Source organism: Dermacentor andersoni, chromosome 10 (assembly GCF_023375885.2).
Source record: "Dermacentor andersoni chromosome 10, qqDerAnde1_hic_scaffold, whole genome shotgun sequence".
In the NCBI taxonomy this organism is placed as follows: domain Eukaryota; kingdom Metazoa; phylum Arthropoda; class Arachnida; order Ixodida; family Ixodidae; genus Dermacentor; species Dermacentor andersoni.
The window spans coordinates 5062973-5081580 of record NC_092823.1 but is presented as its reverse complement, the minus strand read 5'-3'; the positions used below and the strand labels follow the sequence as shown (position 1 = coordinate 5081580).

Below are 18608 nucleotides of genomic sequence, written 5' to 3'. Positions count from 1 at the left end.
TTCCTTGGAGTCTTGCTTCACTCTTGAGTACAAATCAAGAGATATTTACGGCAAATTAACAACTTTTACAACACGACACGAAAAATTCCGGCTGACTACACATGTGCAGCTCCGCCTGCCACTCCTAACGGACGCGCAGCGCGCGCTGCCCCCTGGTGCCGCAGAATCGGTTTCGTTTTCGCATTTGTGCTCTAGTTACTGTATCGTATCAGTTCAACGAGCACAAGCTATCTTGGCACGCTGGAACGACACGTGCCTTTCCTTGCCCTCTATTTCCACTACCCCCTTTCCCTCGCTCTGGTATAAAATGCCCAGCGCAATAAACATAACAGTTCACTGTTGTCTTGAAACGCCTGCTGTTGGTTTCTTCGACCGGGACCCGGTCGATACAGTTACTGGAACTGCAATATAATTGCTTGACAATTAGTTGAATTCTAAAAGAGGAGAACACTTTCTCTCCCACAAGTTAGTGCGTTTTATACAAAAGGAGAGAGAATGCAAGAAGCAGAAAGGCAGGGAGGTCAACCAAAGCGTTCGCTACTGGGGATAGCTAACCCCTGTGCTGCAATGAAGTGCAAAGCAATGCACTGCGATGCGTCCATAATCTCTAGTATAGTGATAATTTGGGCTGGTTGGTGCATGTAATGAACGGGTAAATAATGAGTTGTGTCATAACATTACCCATATATAAAGCACATGGAACTAATGGTGTTGCATTCTAGGTCAAAAAGAAATAAAGCTTGAATCGTTACATCTCGGCACTGGGCATTCTTTCTTTCCGTATTATTTTTTTCTTCTTTTTGACAGTACACACAGTACTAGCACGGTAATAGGTCCTTCATCTTCAGTCACCTTCCAGTAGTTTACACACATGTCGGTGCATGTTCGCGTTCTTTATTCTACCATACAAGAACGAGCGCGCTTACCGGTCTTGGTTCAAGATGAAGCCCCAAATGTTTGCGATTACATCTTATCGCAAGAATTAACACATGAACAGTGAAGATTATCCGTAATCGATTTGTCTCAATGAATGGGCAGTTATTGTCAGAGACGAGATATTTTGTAAATATTATGGGAATGAGTTAAACCAACTACATTGCAGTTCAGCAATGCCCTTTGACACTTGGGTTAATTGCTTGCCGCATTCGAAAATTTCATCCGACCGTTGTACTTGGATCTATAGGCCGCCAGCCCCCTACGAGACCATTTGTTGCAAAATGTAAATGCCGTCACGGTCATTATACCACTCCCTGCGTTTCGGTACTGATTTAGAGTGCACACAATTTTTGGCGTATACAGAGCACCAATGTCATTCCCAGTGCACCAGCACCTGAATGCTGCAAGGTTGTTTACGTATGCTCGTATGTCCACGGCTCTTCGTTCACTTAAACTACAACTATTAACTACAAAGCGCTTAATTTGAGAACATTGCGAGAACACGCATATATTTGCGCATATGATCAGCGAGGCCCATATGCGCGGCAAACTGCGACCGCAATAGAAGATGCGTATATATATTTATACGATCTGTTATTGCAACTTTTGGTAGAAGGCTAGCTCTCACATTTTGTACGCATCTTCATAATGCGTACAGTTTGCGTGTTCAATAAAATATTGTTGGCTGAGTACGAGCGCTCATTCAGACAGCTTAAGTTTTCTCACAATAATACGGATGTTCTCATAACAAAAATACGGAATTCTGTCTGTTTCGTCCAAAACGGTGTATAGCCGTACATACGATTACAGTGAAAATGTCCGTAAAGCTGAAAACGGAGAGCACTTTCCGTATATTAACGGCAGATTTTGCCGTATTTTTGAAATATGACATAGTTTCCGTATTTTTACCCTGCAGTTCTCCGTATAATGACGGAAATTTTTTACAGTGTACACTTCGACGGCACGTTGTCATGGAATGTCCACATTGAAGAGCTCGCAAGACGCTTACGTGCTCTGTGCGATCATTTGTATGCCCTAAAATCTTTCTGTGATGTAAATGTTCTTAAAATGGTTTACAAAGCAGTTGGGGAATCGATAATAAAGTACGGAATAAAAATTTATGGCTTTGCTTCTTCTAGTAGACTTAAGATAATTAACCACACCCTAAAAAAATTGCCTAGAGCCTCTCGTATGGCACACTTGGTCATGGGGAAGATGTCTTGCTGAGCATGTACCATTCAGACATGTTATTGGTCGAGCAACAAGTTTTGTTCGACGCCATGTGTAAGAGTTATTTTTCTACTAAATTCAAAAACTTGAACGTGAAATCTCGCAGCTTACGTCAGACAGAAAAATATGTGGTACCTCGTGTGAACACAAACTACGGCAAGAGGACTCCTGCTTTCTACGTGCCGGCTAATTTCAATAAATTGAATGAGAATGATATCGCAGGAACATTTAAACAAATAAAATCATATTTAAGGTCATCGGTGAAACGTAATGCCCATATTCTTTGAAGTTTTCTTCGGGATTTGAAGCATGCGAAACATTGTGAAGTCATTATTATCAATGTGTTTTTTTTCCTGTTGATGCAATAATATCTTTTGTTCATTTTTTGTAATATCATTTTCTTTCCTATATTTTTTCTTTATTTATTTATTTGTACACATACCAGCTGACTGCCCAGCCTCGCACACACGCAATGTTGCTTATGCGGGCTGGATCTGTAACCATGTCATGACTGGATGTAATAAAGATTATTATTATTATTATTATTATTATTATTATTATTATTATTATATGTGATCCTTGGAACTCGTTCAGCAAAGATGCTAGGCACCACTCGACAAATCCAGCGCTAAAGCAACTCGTACCAGATAGCCCGCAAACTTTATGTATAACATATTTCATACGTTGATTCTTAATTTATACGTCCAACTGTTACTGTTGGACGTTGAAAGTTAATAATTAAACAATCACACCATTTTCATACGATAAAAAGAAAACCTTTACGCTTTAGATTATGTGTGTATCGAACTCTATACGATACATATACAATAACAATGAACATGAAAGCCTTTTTTATGTAGTTTAAATTTGAAAATGAGTATGTTACCCTAGCTTCCCTAGTTATGCAGGAATACTTCGAATATTTATTCCCATGTACTGCATATTAAACTGAGTTTATTAGTCGACCAAGGTAAAGTTGATGCAGTCTCACGACTTATGTGCAGCCCGACAGTTTAAAATTCGGTGGGTCTACTGCCCTTCTTTCTTGAATATAGTCTGCCTTCCTGAACGCCTTTACGTAATTGTTATCAATGCTTCGAGCGTTATGTGCAGCAATTGTAGTTTCCTTCCGCATATATTGATCATTCACACATTCTTGCCATTCGGCTGGCTAAAAAATTCTCAGTTCCGCCCGAAAGGCGAAGCATCATTTGCGGTATAAAATTAGTAGATAGCTGTGCGAAGTAAGGACTGTAGTTTTATCGGTCGCAAAAACTTGTAAACATTCGCTTACTAACTAAATTAAAAATAATAAAATATGTGAGCGGGACTTCACAAGGACGTAGAGAGAAACGGACACACGGAGACAGCGCTGACTCTGCGTTTCTGCTTCTTTTGAAGCCCTTGTTCAGTCGCGCTAACCTATTCCATCGTGGATTCAAACAAACTAGCCCGTTAACTACATTAACCAGCACGGTGTTACGCGTGCACACGTAAACATGAGAACATCTCGCTCGATGACAGCGGAAACTGTCTGCGAAAACGGTAGAGTCAGGAATCGCCGCAGCAGCTGTGAGCCAATTGGCTACCGTGCATCTGTCGCTTCAAGGCAAAGGAAACGTCGATAGCACAGCGCATACGAAGCTACCGGAACTACGCGCACTGTGCAAACATCGCAGATCGCTTTGAAGATGAGGCCCGCACCGGCGCACACTTTGATTAGGTCGAAGATTGCTTTCAAGACGCACGAGCGCCGGCAACGCGTTTCTACGGCGTCCGCCAAAGGCGTCTACTACGGCGACGGGGATTCGGTTGGCCAGTGCCGTAGTAGACGCCGCATTGTCTCCTCTATACAGAGCAGCGGACTAGGAGGGCAGAACTTGTTGCTGGGCGAGTTGGTTGAGATCTAAAGAATACATTGTTGCGCCAAAAAAGGAAAATATAGACTTGGGAAGGAAGATCTGTCGTTTCGTACTCTTCCTTCCCAAGTCCTTATTTTCCTTTTTTGGCGCAACAATGTATTTAGACTAGGAGGGCATCGAGTCACCCTGGCAGCCGCCGCAAAAGAACGACCCTCCTGCCTGGCCTGACCCCTTTGCCTCGTGCACCACATGGGAGGGCACGCATTCCGGTGGCGTCCCTCGCTCGCGCACGCGACATTCAACCGCGTTCGCAGAGAAAAAAGAATTTTTGTTTTTCGAAATACGAATTTCGAAAAATGGGAAGCTGCGTTACCTGCGTGTGCTGGGTTGGTTTTCGGTGGTTAGTCTGCACAACAAAATTCGGCGACGGCAAACAAAAGAGCAGCTGTGAGCGATTGTGAAAACCACATGGCGACGAAGAACGGCTCAAGTCCCCTTCACAAAGCTATCGATAGGTAGATGCACTTTAGTGCCGTCCCCAAAAATGCGGTCTGAAATGTGACGCACGGCTCAAACGCACCCGGTGTCGCCCACGGTGTGTCATGCGTCATGTGTCATTTGTTCTCAATTGAACTGAATTGGATCGCAGATGACGGGTCTGAGAAATATGGCAAAAGTCTTCCATGGGGGAGCGCAGAGCCGAGCTAAAGCCGACTTTCGCTAACTCTTCAACATATTCAAAGCAGCGCAAATGTAGGCTAAATTTCGCATCGTTCGATATGTGTCATATTGTCGAATACGTACGGCAGACGAAACAAGTGGATAGGCTTGCTATAGGCAATGCATTGTTCGCGTTTGGGAGCCGCTGGAACACCTGTGCGTTTGCGACTCTTTAGAACATTTCTTCCTCCAACTATTTGCCCTTTGCAATATCCTGTTTGACTGCGGGACTCCTAATCTACCGGAACAGACGCAAATTGTCACTTGCAATTCCTTGAGACACTGAGGTAAACCAAGACCGATACTCGAATCTCAAATGTTCGACAAAAGGCCACTGAGTCGTTAATGTGCACTTTAGCACAGTGCACATGCCTGAAATATGGAGGAATGTTTATGAAACGGGAAAATTCTCATCCCTTCGACTACACCACGTAACTAAAAAGGAAATGCCTAGATGTTTTCCTTACCCTTGCACACTTCCGCAGAACAACACTTCAACGTTCTCTGCCCCTGGTTCTTCTAGAGTAGGATAATTTATGTCTCTCTCTGGGATAGGTTAGCCTCCTGGTTAGCTCAAATGTTAGAACGAGTTCTAACACGTTGGTCCGCGATTCGATTTGCCTTCAAGGAAGAATTATCCTTGCACCGCAAAACTTTATTTTTTACTATAGAACCAGTGTCCCAAAGTAATAATGATGACTCGACGTCAGGGCCTAGAGGAGGATGAAGTTACAAGACTTCGTATACAAACTCTAGTCATCAGTGGAGAAGCCTATTGATCTCCTTACCTGTCGCTCACATCCACTGAGCTGGACAGTGCAGACAATGTACTTAGATAGGCTTTCAAGCAGGCTCTAGGCATTGACCCTTCCACTTGCACTCTCTGCTTGAAATATATCGGCGTCTGAAATACTGCTAGCGGGACCATCCAGACACACCTAATCAATCAACGAGAACTTCTAGTAATAATCCCGGCAGACCGCACCATCCTCTACCGCCTAGAGTACCCTGTTGCAGATTTATGCTTCACCAACACCAAAGCACTATACTCCGTAAATCGGGCAGTGCATAACCGTCAGGTGTTATGCCACGAAATGGGCACCCAGATTTTGATGCCTAACATCGTCACACTCGTGCAGACACGCTACAACAGCAATATCGCGATCAACCCATACAGCATCACCTATGTAGACAGGGCTGCGCAACTCGGTCGGCAAGTCCACATGGTCAGAGTGGTCGACCACACCTTGCAAGAGCTAGTGTAGGCCCCGTTTAATCTAACCTCCATTAGTCAAACTGAAGATCCGGCCATTTTCCTTGCCATCACTTGTAGACCAAACAGAGAACACGTATCCGTGAACACGTCGCCGTGATGTCTGATTCCCAAGATTCTTATCACATTTTCATACGAGGCCGACACGGCAATGTAGTCAATCGCATCCTTTGCCATGCTATCATAATACCATCCAGGGGTGCGATTTTGTAGAAATGACTTTTTTCATGCCAATGCCTTCTCGCGTGACGTCACCGATTTTGGAAATTGTGTGTACGTAGGCACGACGTTTTCTTGGATCGTCCAATCAGAAGCTCCCTTCATTGGCCGGATGTTTCTTTCGTATTCTCTTCTCTTTTTCCGGGACTGTATAGCAAATTTGTTTTGTAAAACGGCACTTAATAAAAGCGGACTTCCATGCTGCGTAAAGCAAATTCTATTTGTTACAGTACAACGCAAAAGCTGCCGCAGTCCAAAGAAATGCAAACGCAAGTGCTCTATTTTTGAAGTCGTAGCCACATAGTAGTCGGATGTGCATCCAATCCATGCCGTTGAGCGCAAGCAAAATGGCAGCCTTTGTTTACCTGTGAACAGCTGACAGCCCCTAGCGTGTCTGTCTGAACAGCTGACAGCCCCTTGCGTGCCCGTAATTGCGGCCCCGCCCCCGTCAGATACTGATTGAGGTGAGTAATTATTGCTCGTGTAGTGCTTGCATTGTCGTGTGGTTTTCGCTGCATGTCTGACGTGTGATAATTTCTTCTTTAGGAAGAGCCAAGAAGAATTATCCGTAGCCCCCGAGGTGAAACTTTGCAACATAGTGGATCGAGAACTGTCAAGGCATTTTCCATAGGGCACCGCCATGACATAACGATAGCTTCCTTAAAGTTATCGCTGCATCGGTAATACTTCCTGCACTGATACGCTCCGAGAAAGAAGCTGCTACAACATTAAATGTGAGTAGTGACTTCACCTTTTTTTACATTAGTGGTATAAAAAGGCAGAAATAAGTCGTAGTGAGCACTTTTGCAGGCGCTTAGCTTAGACAGAATGTTTGCCTCTAAATTTCTTACTGTGCTGCGGGCCGGCTGAAATTCCCAATTTGACAAAGAGAAAATGGCAGCAAAAGGGCCGCGGGTGTCCAAAGAGCAGGCGGCTATTCTCGTGCAGTTCATCGAGCAGCACCCATACCTGGCGAGAGCTTCTACAGAGTTCTCGCCACGTATGACTGCTGCTCGAAAAAACGAACTGTGGGAGGAGGTGGCGGCGGTGCTTAACGCACAGGGGCCAGCCGTAAAGGCCACCATCCGTTGGCGGAACCATTGGGCCAAGATGGCCCATAAAGCGAAAAAAGAAGCGGCCAGGGCCGCGAGCGAGAAGAGGTGAGCTTCTAATGATGCTGACAGTAACGTAGTTTCACGTTGTCGTTGTTGCCGTGTTTGCAGGGCTACTGGAGGTGGCAAAGTGGGTGGCGTGGACGGCCGCGTCCTCGACGTCCTTATGAGGACAGGAGGGGTCCTTGTTTCCCCCCCTGAGTACTTCCCCGATAGCGAGGTGCGTACATTGGATTTAAAAAAGTGTTGTTTGTGTGACCTGCTGTGACCTCACAAATTTTCAGCATTACATTGTAACACAATATTGCAAAATTTTTAAGCCCTTTTTTTTGTGCAAGTGACAATATAGGTTATGTACTCTGAGCAGCAACTTGTGTACATGATGCGCATTGCACACACTGCTCGCAATGTCTGAACACTACTCTGATTGCAGGACGAGGCAAGTTCAGAGGAAGCTGCAGGGCCCAGCGGTTCCCGCAGAAATCTACCAGCGACAACTGCTTTCGTGGTGTCGGGCCCTGCAGCTGTTGCTGGGCCAAGTGGCCTTACACGTAAGGCAGTGACCTAGCTTTTGTAGTAGCATTGTTGTTTGCAGTTGCTGTATGATCTTGCTATGAAGTAAAGTACGTCACTCTGCTGTTATTACCTTTGTGTCCAACATCCAGCTCTCATTCATGAAGGAGAAATGCAAGACTACAAATGACTTGATGTTGTAATAGAGATTCCTTGTGCTTCTTATGGGTTACTGCTACCAGCAACTTTCTGTGGCATCTTTTGCTCTAACTACCTGTTTTGTGTATCATTATTGTAGCTATGCAGCTATAATGACATTTCAAAGTGACTGGTTAGGACAATCAATCTGTGTAGGTCGGATAACAGTGAATGAGCAGTCTTTGCTTTTGCCTTGCATGAAGAGCCACCGGCTACGCCCCAGGTGCTGCGGCCTACCCCCCAGGTGCTGCGGCCTACCACCTAGGTGCCGCGGCCTACCACCCAGGTGCTGCAGCCAACCCCGCAGGTGCCGCAGCCAACCCCGCAGGTGCCGCAGCCAACCCCGCAGGTGCCGCAGCCAACCCCGCAGGTGCCGCAGCCAACCCCGCAGGTGCCGCAGCCAACCCCGCAGGTGCCACAGCCTACCCCCCAGGTGCCGCAGCCTACCCCTCGAGAGCCACGGGCACCCCGTAGACAGCCCAGGCAGCAGGAACTTGATGGTGCTGTGATGACGGCTACTGCCGCATACGTTCGCCAGAGCCAGTTGGAGGAAGCCAGAGTTCAAGAGGACACTCGCTTCCGCCAACAACTGCTGGAGCAAAACCGGCAGGTATGTGCAAGGCCACAGATGTATATTTTTCTGCGTATGAAATTGATGAGCATATGACCTCTCTAAAAATTATATTAATCAGTGAACAAGCATAATGTATACGTGTAGTCCTGTGGTGATATCCTGTACACATTCGCGTGATATAACATGTGTAAATATCTACGCAATTATGTGGCAAAAAGAAAAAAGTGGCGTTGAATTCAAGGAAGCAGGTATAGCCATGTAACACATCTTAATGGAATGCGACGGCACAAGTTTGATGGGCCAGAAAGATATTTCCAGTGTTTGAATATACAATGACAAGACAATAGCCTGCAAATGGGGATGAATGCAACACACAAAGGCCCTGTTACTGAGCTTCTGTAATTAAACTAATTACACATCTTTGCTAACAGCACCACGAGGCCCACCTGCAGAGCCTGCGGCAGCACCACGAGGCCCACATGGAGAGCCTGCGGCACCTCGGGGAGGAGGTGGCGGCAATGCGGGAAGTGGAGTCTCAGCGCCTCGAAGTGCAGCGGCAACGCCTCGAAGTGGCGCGTCGGTCGCACGAGACCAACGAGCGCCTGCTTCAGCTGCTGCTGGCTGCACTGGGGCATGGTGGCAGCCAAGCCCCTCCCCCCTCTCAGGCCCCACATAATTAAAGGTAGCATAGGCAAGGAATTTGTAACTTATCTTAAAATTTGCTGATGTATTAATGATATGAAGGGCAAATATTGCTAGTTTGCAAATAAATAATTGCTGAAGTCACCCTTTAATGCAACCATAAGTAGCATAGCCGTTGCAGCATGAATTTTTTCTTCAAGGTTTACTTCAGCCATAAGAGCGTGCACACCATCAGGCTCACCTGCAAAAGTGCCTGTAGGCCTGGTGTGTGCGGGCATTCCGACTGTGGCACTGCAATTTTGAGGTGCCTAGTTATTGTCATGCCAATTTAAGCACGACGCCACACTGCAAGTGTTCTACAATTTAATCCTTGTCATCGAATGGTGAAATTTTCAGGCCTTACTATAATGTCGAAAGCAACCTGTCAATATACACAGTTTAAGCCAGTTGTTATTACTGTGTACTTGTGCAGTGTACAACAGTTTTCTTAAACGATGCATGCCGTTACCTGTGATATATTATGATGCAAGAACAATGTGATCCGATATTTATTCCAACATGTCTGTGATATGTTGCATAATGTCTCTACTACTGAGTACTCATGATTCTCACACTTCTTCAATGTAGAGACTGTCGCATGTGATGTGTGCATAAACAAGTGTATGTTGACTGAAATACAGAAAGGTGCAGTTTTCCTCTAGTGCTTTTATTTACACATCGCAACTACATTTCTAGTACTAGCTTGCACTGTACAAATATTACTGATTAACATTGCTGAGTTCTGCTATATACAAGTGAGGTCACTTTGTTAAAATCTATCAACTGCTCGTGCGTGCACACACTTCGTGGGAGCCACAGCGTTTGACATGTCGGATGACCAGTTGGACGGCATTTTCGTCACTCGAAAGGAACTTTGCCGTTGTTGCGAGACAAAATGGTGGAGGACCTAGAAGCTGCGCGTGCAACAGCACGTTCCATGGAGCGGAAGGTGTGACGTGCACTGTACATCTTGGCTTCTGTGAGCTTCTCTGTGCTAGTAGAAAGTGAGGAGACAGGCGCTTATGTCCATCAATGCGTAAGGGGATACGAGTAAGAATCAGGCTACATGCATCTAGATGACGACAGCAGCAACAAGCAAATTGTGGCAGACACTTTGAATATGCACTTATTTTTAGCTTGCTTTCAATCTCATGTGTCACCTCTAACGATACTGTTTTACTTACTATAAGTGCAGGCTTTACATATTCCTTCACTACACAACTTTTATGTACCCACCGTGGTTGCTCAGTGGCTATGGTGTTAGGCTGCTGAGCACGAGGGATTGAATCCCGGCCGCATTTCGAAAACACCCGTGTACTTAGATTTAGGTGCACGTCAAAGAACCCCAGGTGGTCGAAATTTCCGGAGCCCTCCACTACGGCGTGCCTCATAATCGGAAAGTGGTTTTGGCACGTAAAACCCCATAATTTAATTTTTTTAACAACTTTTACATTTCTCAACAAATCATGAATGCTTTGCATTACGCAGACATCAACTACAACTTAGCACGGGAAATGTATCTGCAATTTCACAGCATGAAATGCACAATGCAATTACTTAAAACTGTGTGCATGCACCTAACGATGCTGACGCTGCTGTTGACGTCGCAGCTGCCGCCGCACGCTCCTCAAATAACGCATGTGCTGCGCACGGGTTGTGCCAAACATGCCAATGACATTGTCGCGAACAGCCCGCCCTCTCAAGTAGTGCATTCTAGAGCCCGTGTTACGGGGCAGACTGTGTGGCGTGGGGTCGCCGTTATTGTCAAGCTCACTACTACTACTGCTGCTGCTGCTGTCGTCATCACTGTCATCGCCTGACTCGTCGCCTTCAGAAAGGCGAAGGTTGTGCAACACAGCACATGCCGCGACAATGTTGGCTGCACGTTCCGGCTCGTAGAGGAGGGTGCGATATCGCTGAAGACAGCGGAAACGGCTCTTTAAGAGCCCAATGCACCTCTCCACTACGGAACGCATGGCGGCATGTGCTGTGTTGTACTGTCCCTCGGCTGTGTGCACTGGAGGATGGCCAGGAACCGGGGTCAGGAGCCACGGCTCCAAGGGGTAGCCACTGTCACCTGCACAAAGATGGAAATAGTACATTGAGTACTCCGCTGACGAGAGGCAAGTTGTCAACTGAGGAAAGCTACAGCATCATTCAACAAAGGTAGACTTCAGGGTTGCAAGTCCCAAGTAAAAGCATGAGTTGAGCATGTCCATACCCGTCAAACTCTTAACTAATTTACAAGTGTACGCGGTGCCTGCCACAAACAAGAAATCAACACTTGTTGGTGCTATCAATGACAGTAGTAGCAGTAATGTGTGTTCATTTCTTCTGCTTCTGGCAGTCACTGGGTGCAGAAAGCACTAATACGTGTTGCTTTCGTCAGCTCCTCGCAGACACATAATGTGCTTGTAACTTAACACTTCGAACATTGCCAATGGTGGCAGTCAATGTCTTAATTTTCTTTTTTTACTCCGGAATTACTGATGTTCTTGTGGTTTGGTTAAAAGTTTGGGTTGGAGCGGACACGGCGTTCTGCGCTGCTGAAGCGTGACTGCGCCAAAAAAAATGTTTTTTTCTCACCGAGGAGGTATTCCCCGGCATTCACGATGCGCCCCGCTTGGAACCGCCGGCGCAACCATGTCGTCCGCCAGACAAAAGCGTCGTGGTCCGACCCCGGTCGCATAGGGTCCAAGGCCAAGATTTTCATGTCCGCGTCGCAGATCTGAGGTAAATGGTAAACCAGAGAAAGTGCCCGTTGGCAAGAGCAACGTAACTTTCAAAAAGGATCGCAGAAAACGTGAGTTTTACTTACGAACATGCAGTTGAGGGCGTAGTATCCCTTGCGGCACATGAACACAGCCTTGCGCTCACCCTTGGGTGCGATAATGGCTATGAGGCTGCCGTCTACGCATCCGATGACGCCGGGGATAACGCCGCGCCGAAGGAAACCCTCCTTCACGGCTGCCTTTTCCTCGGCTGTCTTTGGAAAATGGACCCACTTGTTGCGGGCCCCTGCGTTCACGACAGCCTCTGCCACACGTCGCACGCACTCGCTCACCGTCGACTGCGACACACGGATCGTCTCCTCGCTCCCAACGGACGCTTGGAAGCTCCCGGTAGCAAAGAAGCGCAGCGCACACAACACTTTCCGCTCCACCGACAGTCCCGTCGCTCGCTCAGCTTCTAGTTCCCCCGCCAGTTCCTCGCACAACAACCGCACCGTTCCCTTCGAGAGGCGAAAACGCCGTCGAAAATGGTCATCCGGCATGTCAAACGCGTCGTCTGGCTCTCCCTGTTCACGTCGGCGACGGCGAAGAGCCACGGCCATAGCGATCAGAGGGGCGGCCATTTTTTTCATGCCTTCGGAAACGACCCTGCCTCTGGCCGTTCCAAAAATCCGTGCCTTTTGCTCCGCATAATGAGTGCCTCAACGTCACGATGACGATTACAGTTTTTGCGGGTTCCTGACGTCGCGTGATTGACAGACAAAATGGGCGCGGCCCGGTCATTTTCGACCAATGGCTGCTCAGTGATGGCGGCAAAAGGCATGGAAAAAGTAATAGAATTCCTACAAAATCGCACCCCAGGATCGGCATCCTACGAACCCAAGGCCACGACTCCCTCCACGGAAACCAGCGACACCACGCGGTCGCCCGAGCCTATGTCATCCGGGCGCCACGCCAAATAGATCATGACCCCGAAGTCGAGTCAATACACCGTGCTTATCACACCCTACTTCAGCACAATCGACTGTACCGCCGTCTTTACCCCCTCCTAACGAAACCTTCACCAGAGGAGCAGCTTTTTCATGGCGGAAGCGACAGGCCTTGCCGCTTACACCTTAGCCAATGCCATAGCTACCCTACCCTCTACTCCTACATACGTTCACACAGCGGCGAGTACGCAACCTTTATCACTCCACCAAGGCATGCTCATATAAGCCCACCATTGCTGCATTTCAAATCCTACCCTCGAAAAGTGGGACGCGATGCTGTTCCGTTGGAACTCGCGTGACCACCAAAAGGTGGTGTGGCGGGCCCAGCGGGTAGCCAAGTCGGTGATGAAACTGCGCTAGGAGGCCCCAGCACTGCAGTAGATCGGAAGCAACATGAAGGTGCCACACGCCTCCTTGATTTTTCCTAAAGGGACTCTGAACACTGTGAAGGGGCTCTTGCTCTTGGTGAAATAACATAGCCCGAGTTTTGTCTTTCAATCACTGAGCACTGTAAATTTCCGACGCTTCTTTTCTATTGTCTAACATTATTAAAGGAGCCTTTCATGCGCAAGAGCTTCGTATCCGGTGGGGATCGCTTGTGTTCTCCTCCGGCGCGGCAACGACTCCTGACCTTGCGCTACGAAGGCGAACACTCCGATTTGCAGTCACCATTTTGGCGTCTTATAGGTGCACCAGTCTCCCTTTTTCGGTATGTTTTCCTTCCTCGCGCTTACTATCTCTGGTAGTGTCCTGCACATAACTGTCTGCCGCGCATCGCCGGCGAACGGAAACGCACCGGCGTGCTCACACTTGTCACCACCGACGGCTCCTGTCGCGTTAAGCTGGGCGAAATGGACCATAACTGAAGGTTGGGCTACATTCTAAGGCATTTAAAATGGCGAAGCGCTGCAATGATAAATATAATTACAATGGGCACAGAACGGGGAACTTGCAGACACATGTGTTATCGGCAAAGCAGCTCAAGAGCCAAAAAACGAAACGGTGACACCGTCTCCTTTTTTGTCAATGATTTAAGAGCGCAGGTCTTAAGCACCCGTTCCAGCATTGAGCATCGGCGTAACCGAGCCAACGAGCACAGTGAAGGATGAAAAAGCTAACGCAGAGCACTGGCGGGGGCATGAAAGAAGGCGATCTTGAAGAGGGCGCGAGGAGGAAAGCAGAGAAGGAGGGTGCTGCGGGACCATGAGTGGAAAGCGGAGGAGGAGGAGGATATGGCTAAATTGTGAGGAGGCAAAAAGTAGTACCGCCCAAGATGGGCTTCGCGGCGACGACCGCGACAAGATGGCACCACAGTAGCACGCCGTCTTCCGTTCACCGATGGCATGCAAAGTGTGCGCTCACCGATACCATATATGGAAGCCAAAGCCCTGCATGAGCGGAGGTTTTTCTGCGGCGGCTTCTTGGAGTCGCGCCCATGCATCAACCACGCCCTGTCTCGCGCGATCTTCCGAGTAGCTAGAGTTCCCTATGCCTTATACAGTGACTCTACGATTAGCCAGACGGTAGCGCCACACTTCGCAAGATTTGCAATGTGCCGCACGAGACCAATTTTCCGCGCTGAATGAAAACATGAATGGACTTCGCATTAGAGAGTAGTGCAATCGAAGGCGATTTTTTTACTCCGGAAAGAAACCGTACAACCTGGGTCGAACCAGAAGGTGGTAGAATGTCTCGCACCGTGTTCGTAGCGTTAAACTACGAGGAAAGGACTGAGCAATGAAAGCCTACCCCAACGGGCAGGTGGGGGGAAGTGGGGGTTGCAGCTTAACACAGCTTCCCACAGCATTAGCTGCCACAAGGCGAGAATGAGACAAACTGGCACGCTGCTGCTCGTGACGCAAGGAAAAAGTCATTAATTCAAGTGGCCGAACGGAAACTAGGGTGCACACAAGAGCTCTAGCTCGTGCTATGTGGGACTTGACGTATACGTGCGAGTCGTACCAAAGAAGTATAACACAGTCAATCGCCTTTATAACGAAGTGCTTGGAGCCTCCGAAATCCTTCGCTATACAGGTCACTTCATTGTAAACGTCGCGCAGCACGCAGCTCGCAAACACACAACAAAAAATGACCAACCCTTCCCCTACCAGGAAATGGGGGTAAGCGAACCTTGTCCTGCGTGCACCTGACCTTCATCACGGTTAAGTGAGCCACAGGTAACGGTGCCGGATTGCTTCGGCCTCCCGCTCCATCAGCTAGGGATCTTCTTCTCGTTGCTGTCGGATTGCCTAGTGTCGCACGGCTCTAACGGCTGTGTCGGCGCACGGATTGCGAGCCATTTAGCGGGCGCGTTCTCGCCGCCGCTCGTCAAAAGCTGCACCTTCCTCGGAGGAACCCACAATGAATCGCCGGCACATCCATTTTCCCAGACTAAACTGAGCGGAAACGAAGCCGGCGCAGTGCGCGCGAAACCCTTTCCTTCCATTGCCCTCCCCGGCTAAAGCTAAACCGCTCTGACTGTCTGCGCGCCTGCGGTGCGATTTTGTATGCGTTCCATAATAGAACGGAGGCGGGCCGTTCCACCGAGCCCCACACGATTGGTCAATTTGAAACGTGACGAACGCCATGACGTCAATTGTGACGTTTCAGCTGTCAATCATTCCGTATCGTCTGCTATTGGACGAACGCAACGGAACGGACCGCCTATTTCATGACGTAATGAACGGACCGCCTCCGTTCGATTTTGGAACGCTCACATGATCGCACCGCTGGTGACTATGCAGCTCGAATCCTTCCTAATTGCGTACATTCAATGCCAAATCATCAAACCGCCCTTTCCCGCAGCTTCTCTGCTCTCGGAATGAATATGTAGATTTATTGGCGGAAGAGCCAGGCGTGACCAAGAGCGCCATGCCAGTTGCTCTGGGAACAACTGGATTTTTTGCTTGAACACAACACCACCTAAATTTGCGAGCCAATACAAGCTTCGCTTGAAAACAGGGACAGAGTTCTTAACTCGTTGTACAGGTCACTCTATTCTAGAGGCGTTTACTATAGCCATGGCGTCGCCTTCAAGCCCAATGGGTGCACACTTTCAATGGAGCCGAATAGTGCAGGCACAAGCGTACGTGTTATCGCTCATAACCACTGCAGTCACTGTCCCAATATGTGATGTCTTCGGACGAATACTTCGTCATTTTCTGATTGCTGTGAAAAAATCTGTGCAGTCTTCGTAATTCTTTCGGTAGCGGCAAAAGCCTTTTAGCTGAATGTCTCCCAAACAAAGTTCTCAAACAGCAGAAACGCGATATTAAGGATCATATTTGATCAGAAGGCACTTCTTGAGAGCCCCCAAATAAAAGTCACAACGTCGCAGCCGACCCTCACTTGCAAGGAAAAAAACTTAAGCCGAGACCACACGTACGCTTGCGGACCCGCGCAAGCTCGGGTCCGCGCGCCTATTCCCTGCCGCGACTCGAGAGTAATTAAGGTTCGGATCCACAAAGGCCTGCGACAGTGCGCGCTCACTGGGATGACTCAAAGACGCCCTTGGCAGGCGCGGCTTTGTACTTTTTATCGACAGTATTTCAAAATGCTTCAACATTAATAAACGTAATCGTTACATTTTCAATGCTGCATTTTCAACGCAAAAAGGAAAGAAGAAGCATTTTCTTGCATGGTAAATCTGCTTCACTGAAAGTTCAACGTTCCACGATGTAGCTGCGTAGCCAGGCGCGCCGACGCGAGGCAACCCAAGCGCGCGACTACAGAGACGAGCAGTTCTCCAAGATCACGCCGCGTTTCGACGCGTACGGGCATAGGCATAGTAGAACTCTTGTTTGTCAGGGATTGTGAGGCAAATGGGGTTCGCGTGTTTCGTGATGTCTTTTGATGGGGTAGGCGTAACTGAAGCAGCATGTTCACAAATGTCAGTGATGTTCATAAATAATACCGCCGTTTCTCCCATTCGAGATAACAGCCAGTGAATGAGGTGATCAAGGAGCGAGTGACCATTCGATGCGCGGTGCAGACGCTTAGTATAATATTCTACTCGAAGGTCTGCTCGCAGCCTCAGGGGTAGCTGATGCACTTCAATGAGTATTGCAACAGATTGCGCTTCACGAGGTAATCCAAGCAATAGACCAAGGGCAACGCGATGAACTCGTTCCAGTTGGACTATCAGACTAGGTAGTACGCTCAGGACTGGTAACGTATACATCGCGCCTGAGAGTAAAGGTGACTCGTGCACCTGGAGAGCCGTTGTCTGGTCACAGCCAGCAACTGTGGCAGTCAAGGTGGCCGCATACTTAAGGAGGGAGTCACATTTTCGTCGTGCAAGTTTAACGGCAGGACGCCAAGGGATGCGATTATCCACAATTAACTTCAAATAAGGGCGTTGTCGCACCCTACCTATAGGCATTTTTTCTAGGTACAGTCGGCTCATTGTTCGACAAGCACGTTGCTAGGGTGATATGCTATTGCAGCCGGCTTAGCAGGTGATATGTGCAGACCGACTTCACCCAAATACTCCGAAGTCACGTTTAGAGCTTCTTGCAAGTTTGCACGAAGCCGCAGACCGAGGTGCGAAGGACCGCTAATGCGAATAGCAGTGTCATCTGCCTAGACAGCTATGCTCACAGGGAAGTGACTGTCCCCAGGCAAACGACTTGGAAGCGCGGCAAATATGGTGTTAAAGAAAACCGGCGATAAAACGCTGCCCTGTGGGACACCGCACTTGACACTTCGGGATTCACTAGTTATTCCTCGGACACGCACTTTCATCCTGCGCTCCGATAGAAAATTGTGCACAAAGGGGAGCAGACGACCCGAAATGTCTGACGTTATAAGAGCGAGAATAATCGCCTTACGGGGAACCGAGTCGAAAGCTTGCTTTATCTCTAGGAAGAGTATGCAGGGGGAATGCTTGTTTGCTCTTGCAAATTCAAGCGGTGAGACGTCCTGCGTGCTCTGTCCGCCTCAACGCCAGCAGAAAGTCCGGCCACACCGACTTAAACCACTTCAGTAGGTCTCACAGAAGCGTGTACCACGTAGAAGATGCCCGTAATATTAAACAGACTGCACGAACGCGAAAACAAACGCCAGAAACTACTGCCGCGCGTATACCTGCCTGCCATGCACTCTAAAAACTAAGGGAGTGCCGGGCACTCTCTTTGAGGGAGTAGCTGCTTGTCCCATATTTCACTCTCTTTTCGAGAGTAGATCGACCCTCTTTGAGAGAGAGTAGGTCAACTCCTCCTGACAGAGTTTTGTTACTCCACCGCAAGGGATTGCTAGTACTCTCCCGCAGAGTGATAATACTCTTCCCACAGGGAGTGCTAGCACTCTTCCGCAGAGTGCTAATACTCTCCCCGCAGGGTTAATAGTACACCGCCAGACCGAGTACTTCTACTCCCCCAAACAGAGTGCTTGTACTCCTTCAGAACAGAGTGCTAGTACTCTTCCCAATACCCTCTTAGCCAAGTCCTGGTCACGCATGCAGGCAGGAAATCAGATCAAATTAGGGCCGCTGATATACTGTTCCCTAGGCGGCTCCTCAGAGACACTGGCCCGATTCCAAGCGGCCTTCAGAATAGGCGTGAGCAAAGTT

At 48.2% G+C, this 18608-nt stretch overlaps 3 protein-coding genes and 1 long non-coding RNA gene across 4 annotated transcripts in view; 2 read left to right on the top strand and 2 right to left on the bottom strand.

The window, feature by feature from the left end:
• Positions 1-18608, bottom strand: part of LOC140213771 (uncharacterized) — a 231441-nt gene that overhangs the window by 169973 nt on the left and 42860 nt on the right. The gene's annotated exons all lie outside the window — the stretch shown is intronic.
• On the top strand, positions 6218-8321 carry LOC140213772 (uncharacterized). Its single transcript, XR_011890712.1, has 4 exons — positions 6218-6974; positions 7464-7572; positions 7786-7903; positions 8267-8321. It is a non-coding gene; the product is annotated as an uncharacterized lncRNA (long non-coding RNA).
• LOC140213645 (uncharacterized) lies at positions 8388-9712 on the top strand. Its single transcript, XM_072284894.1, has 2 exons — positions 8388-8673; positions 9069-9712. Exons 1-2 carry the CDS (start codon positions 8572-8574, stop codon positions 9315-9317), a joined length of 351 nt encoding a protein of 116 aa, XP_072140995.1. The 5' UTR covers positions 8388-8571; the 3' UTR covers positions 9318-9712.
• LOC140213658 (putative nuclease HARBI1) lies at positions 10017-12906 on the bottom strand. Its single transcript, XM_072284912.1, has 4 exons — positions 12137-12906; positions 11905-12046; positions 11275-11395; positions 10017-10026 (listed from the first exon to the last, which is right to left on the bottom strand). The coding sequence occupies exons 1-4, from the start codon at positions 12680-12682 to the stop codon at positions 10017-10019; spliced, it is 819 nt and encodes a 272-aa protein (XP_072141013.1). The 5' UTR covers positions 12683-12906.

Excerpts from the sequence above, each read along its gene's own strand:
- LOC140213645 (XM_072284894.1), top strand. The coding sequence starts at position 8,572 with ATGACGGCTACTGCCGCATACGTTCGCCAGAGCCAGTTGGAGGAAGCC. Across the intron at positions 8,674-9,068 it reads TGCTGGAGCAAAACCGGCAG|CACCACGAGGCCCACCTGCA; the intron begins GTATGTGCAAGG and ends CTTTGCTAACAG.
- LOC140213658 (XM_072284912.1), bottom strand. The coding sequence starts at position 12,682 with ATGAAAAAAATGGCCGCCCCTCTGATCGCTATGGCCGTGGCTCTTCGC. Across the intron at positions 12,047-12,136 it reads ACGCCCTCAACTGCATGTTC|ATCTGCGACGCGGACATGAA; the intron begins GTAAGTAAAACT and ends CATTTACCTCAG. Across the intron at positions 11,396-11,904 it reads TGCCGGGGAATACCTCCTCG|GTGACAGTGGCTACCCCTTG; the intron begins GTGAGAAAAAAA and ends ATCTTTGTGCAG.